This window comes from Podarcis muralis, chromosome 13 (assembly GCF_964188315.1).
Source record: "Podarcis muralis chromosome 13, rPodMur119.hap1.1, whole genome shotgun sequence".
NCBI lineage: Eukaryota > Metazoa > Chordata > Lepidosauria > Squamata > Lacertidae > Podarcis > Podarcis muralis.
The window spans coordinates 16885912-16898996 of record NC_135667.1 but is presented as its reverse complement, the minus strand read 5'-3'; the positions used below and the strand labels follow the sequence as shown (position 1 = coordinate 16898996).

General features: G+C 47.1%; 1 protein-coding gene across 2 annotated transcripts in view; it reads right to left on the bottom strand.

Annotated features, from left to right (window-relative positions):
* TAOK2 (TAO kinase 2) overlaps positions 1-13085 on the bottom strand; it is a 38837-nt gene extending 25752 nt beyond the window's left edge. The window contains exons 1-6 of one of the 2 annotated variants that reach the window (XM_028701835.2): positions 11699-13085; positions 1814-1986; positions 1212-1283; positions 925-1026; positions 271-316; positions 78-174 (exon numbers count right to left, since the gene is read on the bottom strand). In XM_028701835.2, coding sequence (XP_028557668.2) covers positions 78-174; positions 271-316; positions 925-1026; positions 1212-1283; positions 1814-1945 — 449 coding nt within the window. In that variant the 5' untranslated portion in view covers positions 1946-1986; positions 11699-13085. The remainder of the gene's footprint in view (positions 1-77; positions 175-270; positions 317-924; positions 1027-1211; positions 1284-1813; positions 1987-11698) is intronic. The other variant, XM_028701836.2, reaches the window with a different exon arrangement.

Below are 13085 nucleotides of genomic sequence, written 5' to 3'. Positions count from 1 at the left end.
CATCCAGGCTCCTGTGGACTATGTCTAAAAACAGCATGGGAAGACGTGGGCACACAGGGCAGGACTGCTCATCTCACCTGTGGATCATGTTGTGCGAATGCAGGTATGCAAGCCCCTGCAGGGCACCGTGTGTTATGGCTGCAATCTCTACTTCCTGCAGCGGTTTCTTGTGCACTAGGAAACATGGGAGGGAGGAGAGAGCATCACATATAAGTGTAGGAAAAAGGGATACAGAATATCTACCCATCTCACGTGGTCTTGGGTACTCACCTTCCAGCAAGTCCGAGGCAGAGCCCAGGCAGTACTCCATCACCAGCTGATGGGGTGAGAAGGCAGGGGAGGAAGTTAGCACAGGGCAGAACATTCCTCTGAACCCCACCTGCCAACCAGTCCCCCAAACCATTACATACCTGGGACTTCCGATTCACTTAAGAACATAGGAAGAGCCCCTGCTAAATCAGACCAAAGGTCCATTTAGTCCAGCATCCTGCTCCCCACAGTAGCCAACAAGATGCCTTCAGGAAACCCATAAGCAGCTCAGAAGGCAACTGCCCTCCCATCCTGTTGCCCTCCTGTCAATTCAGAGGTATACTGCTTCTACACATGGAGGTTCCATTTAGCTATCATGGTTAACAACCATAGTCTTATCCTCCATGCATTTGCCTAGCCCTGCCCCCCCTCTTTCTAAAGCCATCTTAAAGCAGCACCACAACCACATCATGTGGCCATCACTTCCATGAATGAATTTTGCTTTGTGAAAATCTCTCTCTCTCTCTTTTGTAAGATCCATACTTGCTCTTTAACCTAAGCAAGAAACCCAACCACCACTCAGACCCCTCCTGCACCCATCCAAAACCTCCATCGTTCAAAGATCAGAAAATCTTCCTGGAGCCCAAATGTGAGCAGTTTCCCCTTTCATCTTACCCATGCTGTATGTTCCCGTAGATAGCAGCCCTTGTATTCAATGGTGTTCGGGTGCCGCAGCTTTTGCAGAAACTTCACCTCTTTGATAATATCCTGCCATTTCTGGAAGATACACAAAGGGAGCCTGAGCATGGAGAAGCCTGAATTCCAGATAAAGGAGAATGGGACGGAGCCCAACGGATCCAGGGCACTCTCAGTTGGTCTAGAGACCAAGGGAACTTAATCACCAAGGTCTGCTGGCAGGCCAGCTGCGACTAGTGTTGTCAGAAGAGGGGTAAAGCACAAACCTCGTTAGACTGCTTCCCACTGTAGGACATTTTCTTGATGGCCACCACTTCATTGTTACGTATGTCTCGGGCCTGTGGAAGGAACAGAGTGTCAGGAAGCTGTTGGGGGGGGGGGGAGCAATGGCCAGATTCAGAGGCAGTCGATTCAGAGGGCTGAGCAGAGGCTGGCTTCTCTGCCTGGAAAAAGTAATGCAGATCAAGAGGGCATTCTCACACCCAGAGATGTCCACTGGTCAGAGGCATGTTGGGAGTAACAGGAACCCATTTCATAAGAACGAGAAAGGAAGCCTGGATGAATCTGACCAAGAGTCAGTTCATTCCGGATCCTGTTTCCCACAGTGGTCAACTTGCCCATAAGGGGTGTGGGGAGAGGCAACAGCCCTCTCTAGTTGTTGTTCCCCAGCAGCTGAAATTCAGGAGCATACTGTTTCCGAACCTGGGGCATACATGCAGAGGTTATGACTAGTAATCTTCTCCACAGGGAGGGCAAAGTGGTGTGATGCTAATGAGTAAGGAGGAGCTGGAGGGCATGTTTTAAGTGAGCCTAGAGGGGTGTGTTCAATTCCAGCAATATCGCCCCACCCCACTCCTTCAACACTCACAAAGTAGACTGCTCCGAAGCTGCCATGACCAATCTCCCTCAGGTCCACAAAGAGCTTTTCGGGGTCATCCTTGAAGAACAATTCAGCCACCTCGGGGTCCTTCAAGCTGCCAGCCCGGGCATTAGACGGCATGGCGGCCGTGGAGGAGGCTGGGCTTCACCTTTGCCCTTCTCCTAAGGTGGGGAAACAGAGGTTAGCAAGCTCACTGAGGGTAAGACATGGTCTGATAGGACACACAATGAGGCTACCTTCCTGAAGCTAAACATATCTAGGCCTGATCAGTGAGGGGACTGGACCAGGGGAGGGGCATCTAAGGACCTCATGTAGGTTGCCTTGAGTTCCTTAGTGGAAGAAAGGCAGGTTATAAAAATATATCAGACTCCCAACAAAAGGCCCATTCTTTTGCTAAAACAGCCAGGATGGGGAATCTTCCACAGCTGCATCCAATCTAGTCACTGCTCATACAGGACATCCTTCACAAGAGAATCCAGGAGTCGCAAGTTCCCACCCACAAAAATAAGAGAAGTGGTGTAGAATGGTAATCAAGGAGAAGAATTTGGAAGGGGGGGCACCAATGCCAGCAAATGGGGTAAGACTTCATAGAGATCAGAGAAGATATAGCCGTTTCTCCTCTTCATGTTGTGTTCCTGCTGCACTAGCAGCAGCATTCAATTGGGAACTGAAAATGTACTGAATTGGGGAACTGCATGCACCCGAAACTTTGCTTATCGCTAAGTTTTCCAACTTTTCCGCTCTAACCACAACAATATACCCTGGCAAGCAAATTTCTTTTAGAAAATAAATTACAGGCTCCAATTCTTCCTAAGAAAACTCAGGAGTATCTCCCTGAGATACAATACGCTCTGACTCAGAGCACACTTCTCCCTGCTGCTTTCCCAACTAAAATAACCTCCATGACTTGCTCCTTCTATGACAGGATGAAGGTTCTTGCTGGGTTTTCCCTCTTCAGTGTGGAAGGACTGAACATGCTTCAGCTCCATGGTCTTGCATGCGCAGTGCCACCTTCCCCTTGCAGCAGTGGGCAAAGACCTGCATGTACAGCAACCACATTCTCACAAAGAATTGCCTCAGCTTAATAATCTTCTTTCTTGCTTTAGTTTCCCTTCTGCTCTTGTTGAAAGTCAAGTTAGGGAGGAGGAATAAATTAACAAGATCTTCATTAAAGACTACTTCTTTGATGGCAATTACTCCCAAGGATGTATAAACAAAAGCAAAAAGAAATAATCAAGCCCAACCTTTCCAAGGTTGCTTTTGTGATTTGGCTATCTTGTGCTGCTTTCCTTAACAATTCTTTCTAGAGCAGGGATGGATGGGGAACACGTGGACCTCCAGAGGTTGTTGGCACTCAAACCCCTATCAGAATAAGCCAATGGTTAGAAATAATGAAAGTTAAATAGTCCACCACCATCTTGAAGGCCACAGGTTCCCCATTCCTTTTCTTGGGTAAACTGAGGTCAGTCAGTTGTGAGGGGCTGAAGGGAATTATGGGGACATGTAGCAAATGAGACTTTTGAGAGGCTTGCCTAGGATTTTACTGGGCTTGGTACAGGAGAAGTGGACTAGGTAATTTATTTATTTCTAAGATTTTATACCTGCCCTTCTCCAGCAGGTTCCAGGGTGGGTTACAGTATTATAATATACGGTTATAAAAACAGTTAAGACCATTGCAATGATAATAACGTAGTAAATCCTCTCTGAACGGAACAGTATAAATCCAACAAAAGTTCAGTCCCCAAAAAACAAAGGCCAGGGCAAAGAGGTGTGTCTTTTACATACAGCGAAAGCTGTCCAATGAAGATGTTGTACACAGCTCTGTGGGGAGGGAGTCCCACAATTTAGAGGCTGCCACAAAGAAAGGCCTCTCCACACTTCTGAGGATGAGGATACCAAGGGAGCTCCCTCAGTCGATCGTAACACCCAACAACTTTGGAAGGGGTGGAGGCAGTCTTTCAGATATTTGGGGCCTGAGCTTTTTAGGGCTCACTAATGTGATCACCCTGAACTGGGCCCAGAGACCAATAACCCTGTACCCAGGAAGCATGGACAGTACAGAAGTTGATTAATCCTCAAAGAGCTCAAAGAGGTGCTCAGAGCTGTTCACCACCTGGAAAATATCACCTCCATCATACAATTTTATGTTAAAAGCTAACCATCCACATATGAAACAGTTGCATGTCACTACGTTGAAATGTTTTACCTGCAACACACTGCCCCAATTGGTACATCTATGGAGTTTATTTTAATCAAGGTCTTTAAGATTAAAAGATGCAGGTGGCATAGAAGTAAAAAAAAAAAAGGGGGGGGGGAGAGCAGAAATACATTTCAGATTGTAAGCCTGCAGGCAGGGGCTGTCTTGCAACCTATTGTATGCAAGCCACTCCAGGAGACTTTTAGGTTGAAGAGTGGGGTACAAGTGCTCTAAATCAATCAATAAATTCTATGGCAAGATGACCCATACTTCTTGATGTGGCATTATAGTGCACAAGAGCCTGAAGCTTCTGAAAGAGAACACAGACAAATCCAGGCAGCCTAGACTTTAGCTCTGAACCCTACATCAAACAACTCACATTTCCAGACGTACCAACCTAAATTCCCCGGGAGAGATCCTTCAGCAGGAGAATGTGTTTGCCGCTTGCAGTAGCTGCAACATATGACCCTACACTAAATGGGAAGAGAGGTGGACAGCCATGCTGCCTCCCACCCTGGCCCAAGGAAGACACTCCCAACATGGGTACCCTGCTTCCCAGAGGGGGAACCTCACTATTTTGGAGTCTATGCTTAATGCAGGTATAAGCCACTATTCTGACCTTATTGCTAATCACACCCTGGCAGGCTGGGCACTCTTCATCTTTGCTCAACACAAAAGGCAAGAAAGAGGTCTGTAAAAGTTGGCGCCAGCTACTCTCCCCCCCCCACACACACCACCTCTGCAGGCTGCAAAACTCCAGTGATCCTTTGCAGGCCTCCATCAGCTGAATGAACCAGCAGGGTACTCATATGGGCTAAAACATCTTGTATGTCTGGACTGCGGATCCATTCCTAGTCCTTGAAATTAGTCAGCTGGATGTAACCCCCTGGAGTCTTTGCTTATGGGAATGGGTCAGGCCAGGCTGGCTAGATGAACATTAGAAAAACAAGACCCATGGCCTTTGCCTTTTGAGGGGGCACCGACGTGCATCTAAACTCCGTTTGCCAAAACAAGTTTCTTGGGGTACCTCTTCACCTTCTGGGATGGGCAGAGCTCATTGAACCAATTCCCCTCCTCCACCCAATGAACAGAAAAACAAGGAAATCAAGAGCCTGCAGGCAGGCCATGTCAGCGAGAGGAAATCCTTGCATTGTTCAGTTGCTTCCCAGGGAACAATCCAAAGCAAAAAGGCAAATCACAAGGCCAGCCTGGCAGCAGTAATGCGGGTGGGAAGGCATCCTTCTGCTGTACCTCACTTCACTAAGCAGAGCACAGAATTTAACCTCTCAAGTTTGGTTTTGAGGTTCCAGGCTAAAGTCAAGGGAACAGGGTTACACAATGAATTCAGAGAAGTCATCGAGGGCTACTCCTTACACAGAAAGAAATGCCCCCTGCAGCATAAGCTGTATCGTCTGCAAAAAGGATCTGCAAAAGTAGATCAGGCTCTCACCCAACATGGAAGAGTAGACCTGCTTTCAGGTCATCATCAGCAGGTCTGGATGTCACATTTGACCCAAGATGTGCAGACTAAAAGTGGAACCAGTTTATATAGGCCTGTGACTCTTAAGAGTCGTGCAAGATTTTGCTGCTTCTGCTGAAGCTTTGGGAGGCTGCAATTTACGACACAGAAAGCAGCAGTTACCATTTGCCAGCATATTTCTATGCCACTTTTCCAGGAGTTCTCATGGCACTTACATCAATGCACAAAACACTTCCAATAAACACAAAAATAATATATAATCTTTAATAATCTATTGTGAGATAACTATTAAAAAGGCCCTATGCTAAAGGGTCAAGAGCAGTCCTGAAGGCATGGCTTAAGGCTTTCTTCTCAACTGCAGAGTGTAACATAGGGGTGGGGAACCTCAGGCCCCTCAGGCCTCTCTATCTGGCCCTCAGAACTTTCCCCAGGCAACAGCTCTCACTGGCCCTGCTTGACTGCCTGTGTGTTTCTGCCCGGCTAGAAGGTGTCTTTGAACTCTGATAATGCCTCTTGCTTGCCCAGATGGCAGAAAGAGAAAGGGCAGTGTGAGTTTTTCGTAGAAACTAACCTACTGTTCAAAGGTTCCTCTGCCCACTTTTGCCTCCGTCCCTGTGCACCACCAGCATGTGAGCCTCAGAAGGCTGCCTAGAAAGGAAAGCAGCCATTGGGCTAAAAAAGGTTCCCCATCCCTGCTGTACCGGATAAGCACATTTGGAAAGGCGTTAACCACCCAGGACAAACAATACACCCTGCTTTTTCTATAGCATGTGCTTTGGCTCACTTGCTCAATCCAGCTACAGGGAGTTATGAAAATTAGTCAGGAAGCTCTGACACAGGACCTGCTGCCACTTTCAACAATCTGCTTGCAGAACACGCTACCCAGAATGACATTTGCCAAGGGTGGGTGGACGGACATGTTGTAAAAAATTAAGTGTCTATCCAAAGGCTGGGAAATGGACCCTTGACCTTAATGGCTTTCCAGCTACTACAATTTAGAGAACTGCAGATACTGATCCTGAATTCTTCTGTTCATTTTCACAAACTGTGGGTGTAACTTGAGGATCTCCTGAAGAAAATGCACCTCATATGCCTGGATGGAAAGAGGGGTACCAGATTTCTGACAGGCAGTAGCGACAAGCTTATTTATTTAGCTGGGGATGCCAACATGCTAAGTAGGTTGACAATGATGGGCTCAACTGTGCAGGAAAAAAGAACAAAAATGCATTACCTAGTATACCAATGTCCACCCCAAGTGATTGCCACTGTACCCCATCTACTAATAAGGGTTTTGCCTCAAAAGCTGCTGGGACTGTTATGTGTGCTTGGAAGGTCAAAATTGGTGAGGTTGCCTCTACTCTATTTTACCACCTGAAATATATCTAGCATTGAGCTGTTTACACTGCATTCTTTAAGATACAGAGATTAAATAAAACAGAAGAACTAAAAGAACAGCCTGATTATTCTGGGTTTAATCAGTGAAACAATATACAGTGAAAGCTGGTTAGGGGAAAGTCTTAAGAGAAGTGGTCATGAGGCCTCAGGCCTAACTTGGCAATTAAAGCTAGGTAACTTATGACAGCAGACACTTGGCAACAGTGAAATGTAAAATCCTAAGGCAGACTTTCCACAAACATAAAGTCATTAAATCTCAGGTGAAAACAGATACACTAGGAGACAGTAGCATTAGGCTGCTGAAGTCCCATTAAAAAGTGAAGAACATATAAACTCCATCAGGTTCTCCCTAATGCAAAACATCATCAGTGGTGGGGATATGGAGCAAGGAAGAGCCATCTGAACCTAGAGAGGAAGGGGGCAGAATTATCCAATACCCACAGGTGGGCTTTAAGTATTTGAAAGCGGGATAGTGCCACAGTTGTGGCACATGTGGATCTTTCCACACACCCAAAATCAAGAGGCCTAACGATCACCTGCCTGCAACACTGGAAGCCACAATGTCTGGACTGCTCCCAATCTCCAAATGTTAGCCACTGTCCTTTGTGGTAGTGGCAGAGAAGCAAGTTGTGGGTTTTCTTTCTTTCTTCACTGGCCCAGTAAATGCTTTTAGACAGCACCTTGTGCCAAATACCACCAATGGGCAATGAAATACTATCACAGAATGAAAGAAAGGACAAACTCTGGTCCAGTTTGTTGAACTTACTCAAGGGAGGCCGCTGCACCTCCACAAAGGGCTTCTGATCCCTTCTCCTTACTTAAGCCTCCAAAATATTCACACGTGGCCCATTTGAATACCCTCTTGATAGATACCTAGGAAACACATTAAAGCTCCAGCCACAAAACTGCAAAAGAGCTGCCCTTCACCTGTTGCTGCCCTCTTCATATTTGCTGGCTTTGCACTGCAACTACAAGGATTATAAAATGCTTGTTAAAAATTATGGCAGCAATTTCTATATTTAATAGATGTATATCCTGTCTTTTTTCCATCATGGAACTCAAGTCCCCAGGCACTCTTGCCATCCAGGAACTAACCAGGCCCAGACCTGCTTAGCTTCAGCAAAGCTACAGCATCCTGGGTCCACAGAAGCACATCTCTGTTCTGTTACTGCTTCCTAGTCCTTGCTTCCCAGGCAGCACAATCCTTTGAATGTTTACTCAGAAGCAACTCCTACAGTGCTCAATGGGGTTCATCTCAATTAAGTATACAGGGCTACAAATCATACAGTGCCATCCTACACGCCTACTTAGACCCAAGCCCTTCTGAATTCAATGGGGCTTACTCCAGGTAAATGGACTCCAGCCTTAAAGTCTCTTTCCTAAATATTCTGAAATACCCTGTCCTGGCCTCTTTCCTTTCAGAGGTTCTAGGATGCTTTCATTCCAGGGGGTCTTCTCCCCCGCACTACCAATTCCTTCTGTGCTGGAAGAATACAGGGCTTACTGAGTAACCTGTGGGTAACTCAGAAGCAAGCCCTAGGGGTTGTATTCTACCACAACAGCATGACAGAAAATAATGCTTTGAGAACACAATGCAGTCATTTCCAGAGATTTTGCTGCAACCATTAGAAAACTATTTTAAGAAAGAATTGGAAGGAGTTCAGTTACCTTAACAAATGCCCTTCGCCGGCCGGAAGAAAATATTGCATTTGTCCTGACTAGTGAGGTGATTTAATTTTGCATACCCTGTCACATATGCTAAGCCCATGGAAAGACCTGTAGTCATGAGATGTACATAAGACAGACTCTCACCAAACCAGATTCAACTGAAAACTAAAGGCAGAAAACAAGACTGGTGTTGGATGTTATAGAAAACACTTCCACTTTTCGCAAGTCCTCCATAGTGTCTAAAGGGGAACTTTTGTATGTGTCGAGGGGTGGGGTGCGTGTGTGTGAAAGAAAGAAGTTCTAATCGTATCTCAAGCTTCTACATGTGTCCTTTCAGACATTATACTGGAACTCTCATTCATTCCTCTGCTTGCCAGCTCTTCTTAACAACATATTCTCTGACAAAGGACAAGATCAAAGTTAGAAACTTTGGGCTGTTAAATTTATCTGACCAAAGAGTGTTACCAACTATTATTTTATGTCACATCGTGGTGCAAAAAGAGGCAGCCTCTTAACACAGAATTAGCAGCCACAAATATAGAAACAACTCCACCTCCCCTAAGTAGCGCCTGGGCAAGAGGAGTAGGATGCTTTTATTCTTGGCCTGGGTTGGCTGGTTTGCCGTCCTTTGGCTCAAAGCAACACTTTTGTTACACCATCATAATCATCTTTTTTTAAAAAATCTGAATATTCCAGGATAAAACTTCTCTCATGATGACATGTCCAGCTGAAAGGAGGCTCATGATTCTGTTTTAGATTACTGGAAGAAAGAAGTGTATTATAATCAAGAACATAGGTGGGGGAAATCCAGCAAAGGAAAAATCCTAAATGCTCATTGAGAAGTCATGCTCTTTGTAGCAACAGGGGCAGAACCAGGGTTTTAAATGGACATGTGTATTAGGGGAATGGGGCTGCAATTCTAACCTCACTTACATGGGAATAAGCCCCATTGAACTCAACAGGACATGTTTCCAACTTGTCACAGAACTGTGCTGTAAGTCAAAGAAACTGGAAAAAGTGTTGGTTCTTTCCCTTTCTTTTGGGCTCTTGATATAATTGAAATGACTGAATCAGCATATGTGGACAGATTAGTAAATTTGGGACATTCATTTGCAAGGCTGTACCCAACTAAACAGACTAAAATAAGAGTGTTACTGGTCACAAGAGAGAATCAGGTGGGTTAAAAGTCTGAGGAGCTCCTGTCAACAAAAGAAAAGCAATTTATCCCATTATCTCGGTGGCCAAGCACTTCAGAAAGAGCCTTCATAAAAATATCACAGGAAAAGCTTTGTCAAAAAGCAACCAAGTAGATACTGGGCCCCATTTTGCATGATAAAACTACTGCCTATTAGGACAGTGGATGGAGGAGCCCCAAAAGCAACATAGCTCTCAAGGACTCTTACTCATCCTTGATAGAAGCATGTCACACAAAACCTTTCCTGAAACCTTCTGGAATGATGTTCAAGCTACGATGAAAATTGTTGGATGCACACCACAAGAAACACCCCTTATTCTCAGACTCATTTTAAATTCCTACCTTAAATTGGTATGTCCCAGAGAAATGTGCAATCCCTTGAGGTGGTAATATTCCCAACTCCCATTTTTTTGATCCAGGTCAAGCAGCAATACAATCCATGAAAGTGGAGGTCTTGAAACTTGTGTGCTTTGTGTTAATGGGCTTGATAAACATGCCATCATTCATTAATTGATCTTCTGAGACATGTACAGAAATCTAGACTGCTGAAGACCTCTTCTTTAAAAGTACTAGCCCCCAAGTTTCTAGAGAGATATCTGAAAACAATCCTGGTCCACAGGGTGGGCGGGGTGGGGTGGGGTGGGGGGAAGAAACAAACAACTGCCATTGCTCAAGGAATACAGTACAGTACTGGTTTTCTCATACCCCACTGCTTATAGATACTGCCTCTTAACAGCACCTTCACACCACCAAGTACTAAATAAGGAGGCTCAATTTATCTAAAACTCTGAATTAAATGTGAAACTCCTGCATATTAACAGAACTGAATTTTTTGTACAGTGCTATATTGAATGCTGAATTTTATTTTCCTCTCTGTGGAATATGGGTTTCTTTGACATTAAATCCTTTTCTGGTTGCCCCTAATACAAAAAGAGCAGGCCCAGTGGGAACTGGTCCATGTAGCTTAAAAGGATGTCAAATTGAACACCATCCAGCATTTAGGACAAGCCATTCATCCTCCTTCCTTCCAAGTGGTCATGTTAAACCTCATTACTCTGCAGTATCTGTGTGAAGCACCCCTGCAACCAAATACAGTTCCACCATGTCTTCCTCCTAACCCATTATAAACACACATACAAAACTTTTGGTAGCGTGCTACGTTAAAATCCAACCCCAGACCACAAGCCAAGGGCAATCATCCCATTTCCCCAAAATTCACTCCTGGTTGCATGCTCAATATTTACAACAAAGTTTCAGCCTGAATGATGATTCCTAGGGAAGCCAACAGTAGTCCATCATGTTAACCTACCTTGATAACACCCACATCCCCAACCTTGTCATCAAATATTTAAGGGCATAAAAACAGGCCTCTAGGTTTCCTTAAAAGCTGAACAAGATCTAATGGAGAGGAACAGGACTAGGAGCCAGGGGCTCTTAGTTGCATAGTCAAGAAATGAGTCTAGCAGTCATAGTGAGATGCAATTGCTAGGTTGCAAAGGAGGTTTTTGGGAGGGATGGGGGTGGTGGTGTCAGCTTTTATTCTCAATAAAAAGAAGACAAGGATTTGAGGTGGCAGAATGGAAACCAAGGATCCATGTTCTGGTGAACAGAACTCCTGGCTTCTCCAGAAGAGAGAAGTGGGGCCCAGATGTGGCACTGGAAAGCTGCAAGTTGCTACTCCTTCATTAAGCCTTTAGAAGAAGAAAATGAGTTCGGGGTGGGGTGGGAGGGCGTGTGCTTCTCAACACAGGAGGCATGATTGTTGGGGGAAGGCGGGGGAAGCAGACAGAAAGAAAATCGGATTTCCACAAAATTGGTGCATACAGCCTCTTTGTTCTGCAAACGTTCACCTTCTGTTATCTTCCCAGCCTCCCCACCACCACCACCAAAACACACATCCCTTCACCTCTCCCCTGTATCAGTACGTTCAGGTCTCACCTGTAAGTCTCGGCAGCTGCCTTGATACTGTTCCCCTTGCGGCTCCAGCTCCAGGATATTGGGGGTGGGGAGTACACCCCCGACCTCCTCCTCCTCTTCCCCAACTCCTCCAATCAAGGAAGAGGGTTTAGAGGGAACTGTCACTGGCTCCCCTGGACGAGGGAGGCCTCTGCGTAGGAGACATAGGGCACCTAGAGTATCTCCCTCTCTCTGGCTTGGCTAGGGAAGAAAGGATCCGCAGAAGCGAAGACGTGCAGGGGGCTCTACTTAAAGGGGAAGGATGGGGGCATCCCTTTGAAAAGGTGAATGAGGAGTCTCCCAGCAGACCCAATTCTACGGAGACTCTTCAGGGCGGTGGGGGGGGGGAGGGAGGAGAAGAGAGAATATCCCAAATTAGAGGAGGGGAAATCTCTATCAGACAAGAGGCCCTACCGACAGACGACTCTTTGGGAAGCCTATTAAGGGAAGGAAGACGCGGGTTAAGTGGGACGTTGCAGCCCCTGTCATATATTTCAGGTGGGGTGAGCTATAAAGGACCCACAGGTAATGGATGCGGAGGGGACTCAGGCTTGCACCTCCGAAGCGGAACGCGCCACCGCCCTCACGGGGAAACTGGGGCGGGGGGTCAGGAGGGGCCGGGGCGGGGTGGGCGGACGGGGGCGGGCTGGTCCTCCAGGAGCCCCAGAAATCCTCCAACGTCCAGGGAGCCCTGCGGGGCGGGGGGCCGGGGGAAGGGAGGGGCTACCTCTCTACGGCAGAGGGTGGGGTCGGTGATGTGGAGTACTGTGGGGATGGGGGGCCTGGCGCTATCCGGCCCCCCCTCCCCTCTCTCGCCTCCTCGGGCTCCTCTGCCTTCTCACTCACTCACTCCAGTTGTCCCCAAATCCAAGATGGCGCCCAAGGCAGGAGCCAGACCGGAACCAAGGCAGAGAGAAGCCCGGGCGCATGCGCATAAGCGGCGGCGCGCGGCGGAGGAGAGGGCGCACGCGCAGTGAGCCGTGGGAGGGAGCCGGGAGAAAGCCGCATGCGCCGCGGACTGGACACGCGCCGAACGCCTTTCCGAAGCCAAGGAACGGCCGCATGCGTAGAGCGGAGCGGAGACGTAGCGTACGACTTGCGCCTTGGTAAGGGCGTTCTGGAGAGAGAGAGAAAGTTAACCGAGCATGAGCTGTGAGGGAACAAGGTGTTGCTGAATGAGACAAAGCGCATGTGCACTAATAAAAGGGAGCGAGCGAGCCGAGTCGCTCGCGAGGGCCCTGCGTTCATTGGGTTGCTGCGGCGTTGATGGGCGGGACCGTGGCTTCCCTTGACAATACGAAAAGAGTGCGGGCGGATGTCTGGAACCGGGCCTGGGGCGAGGAAGCCGCGCCGGGCTTGGAGGAGGCGG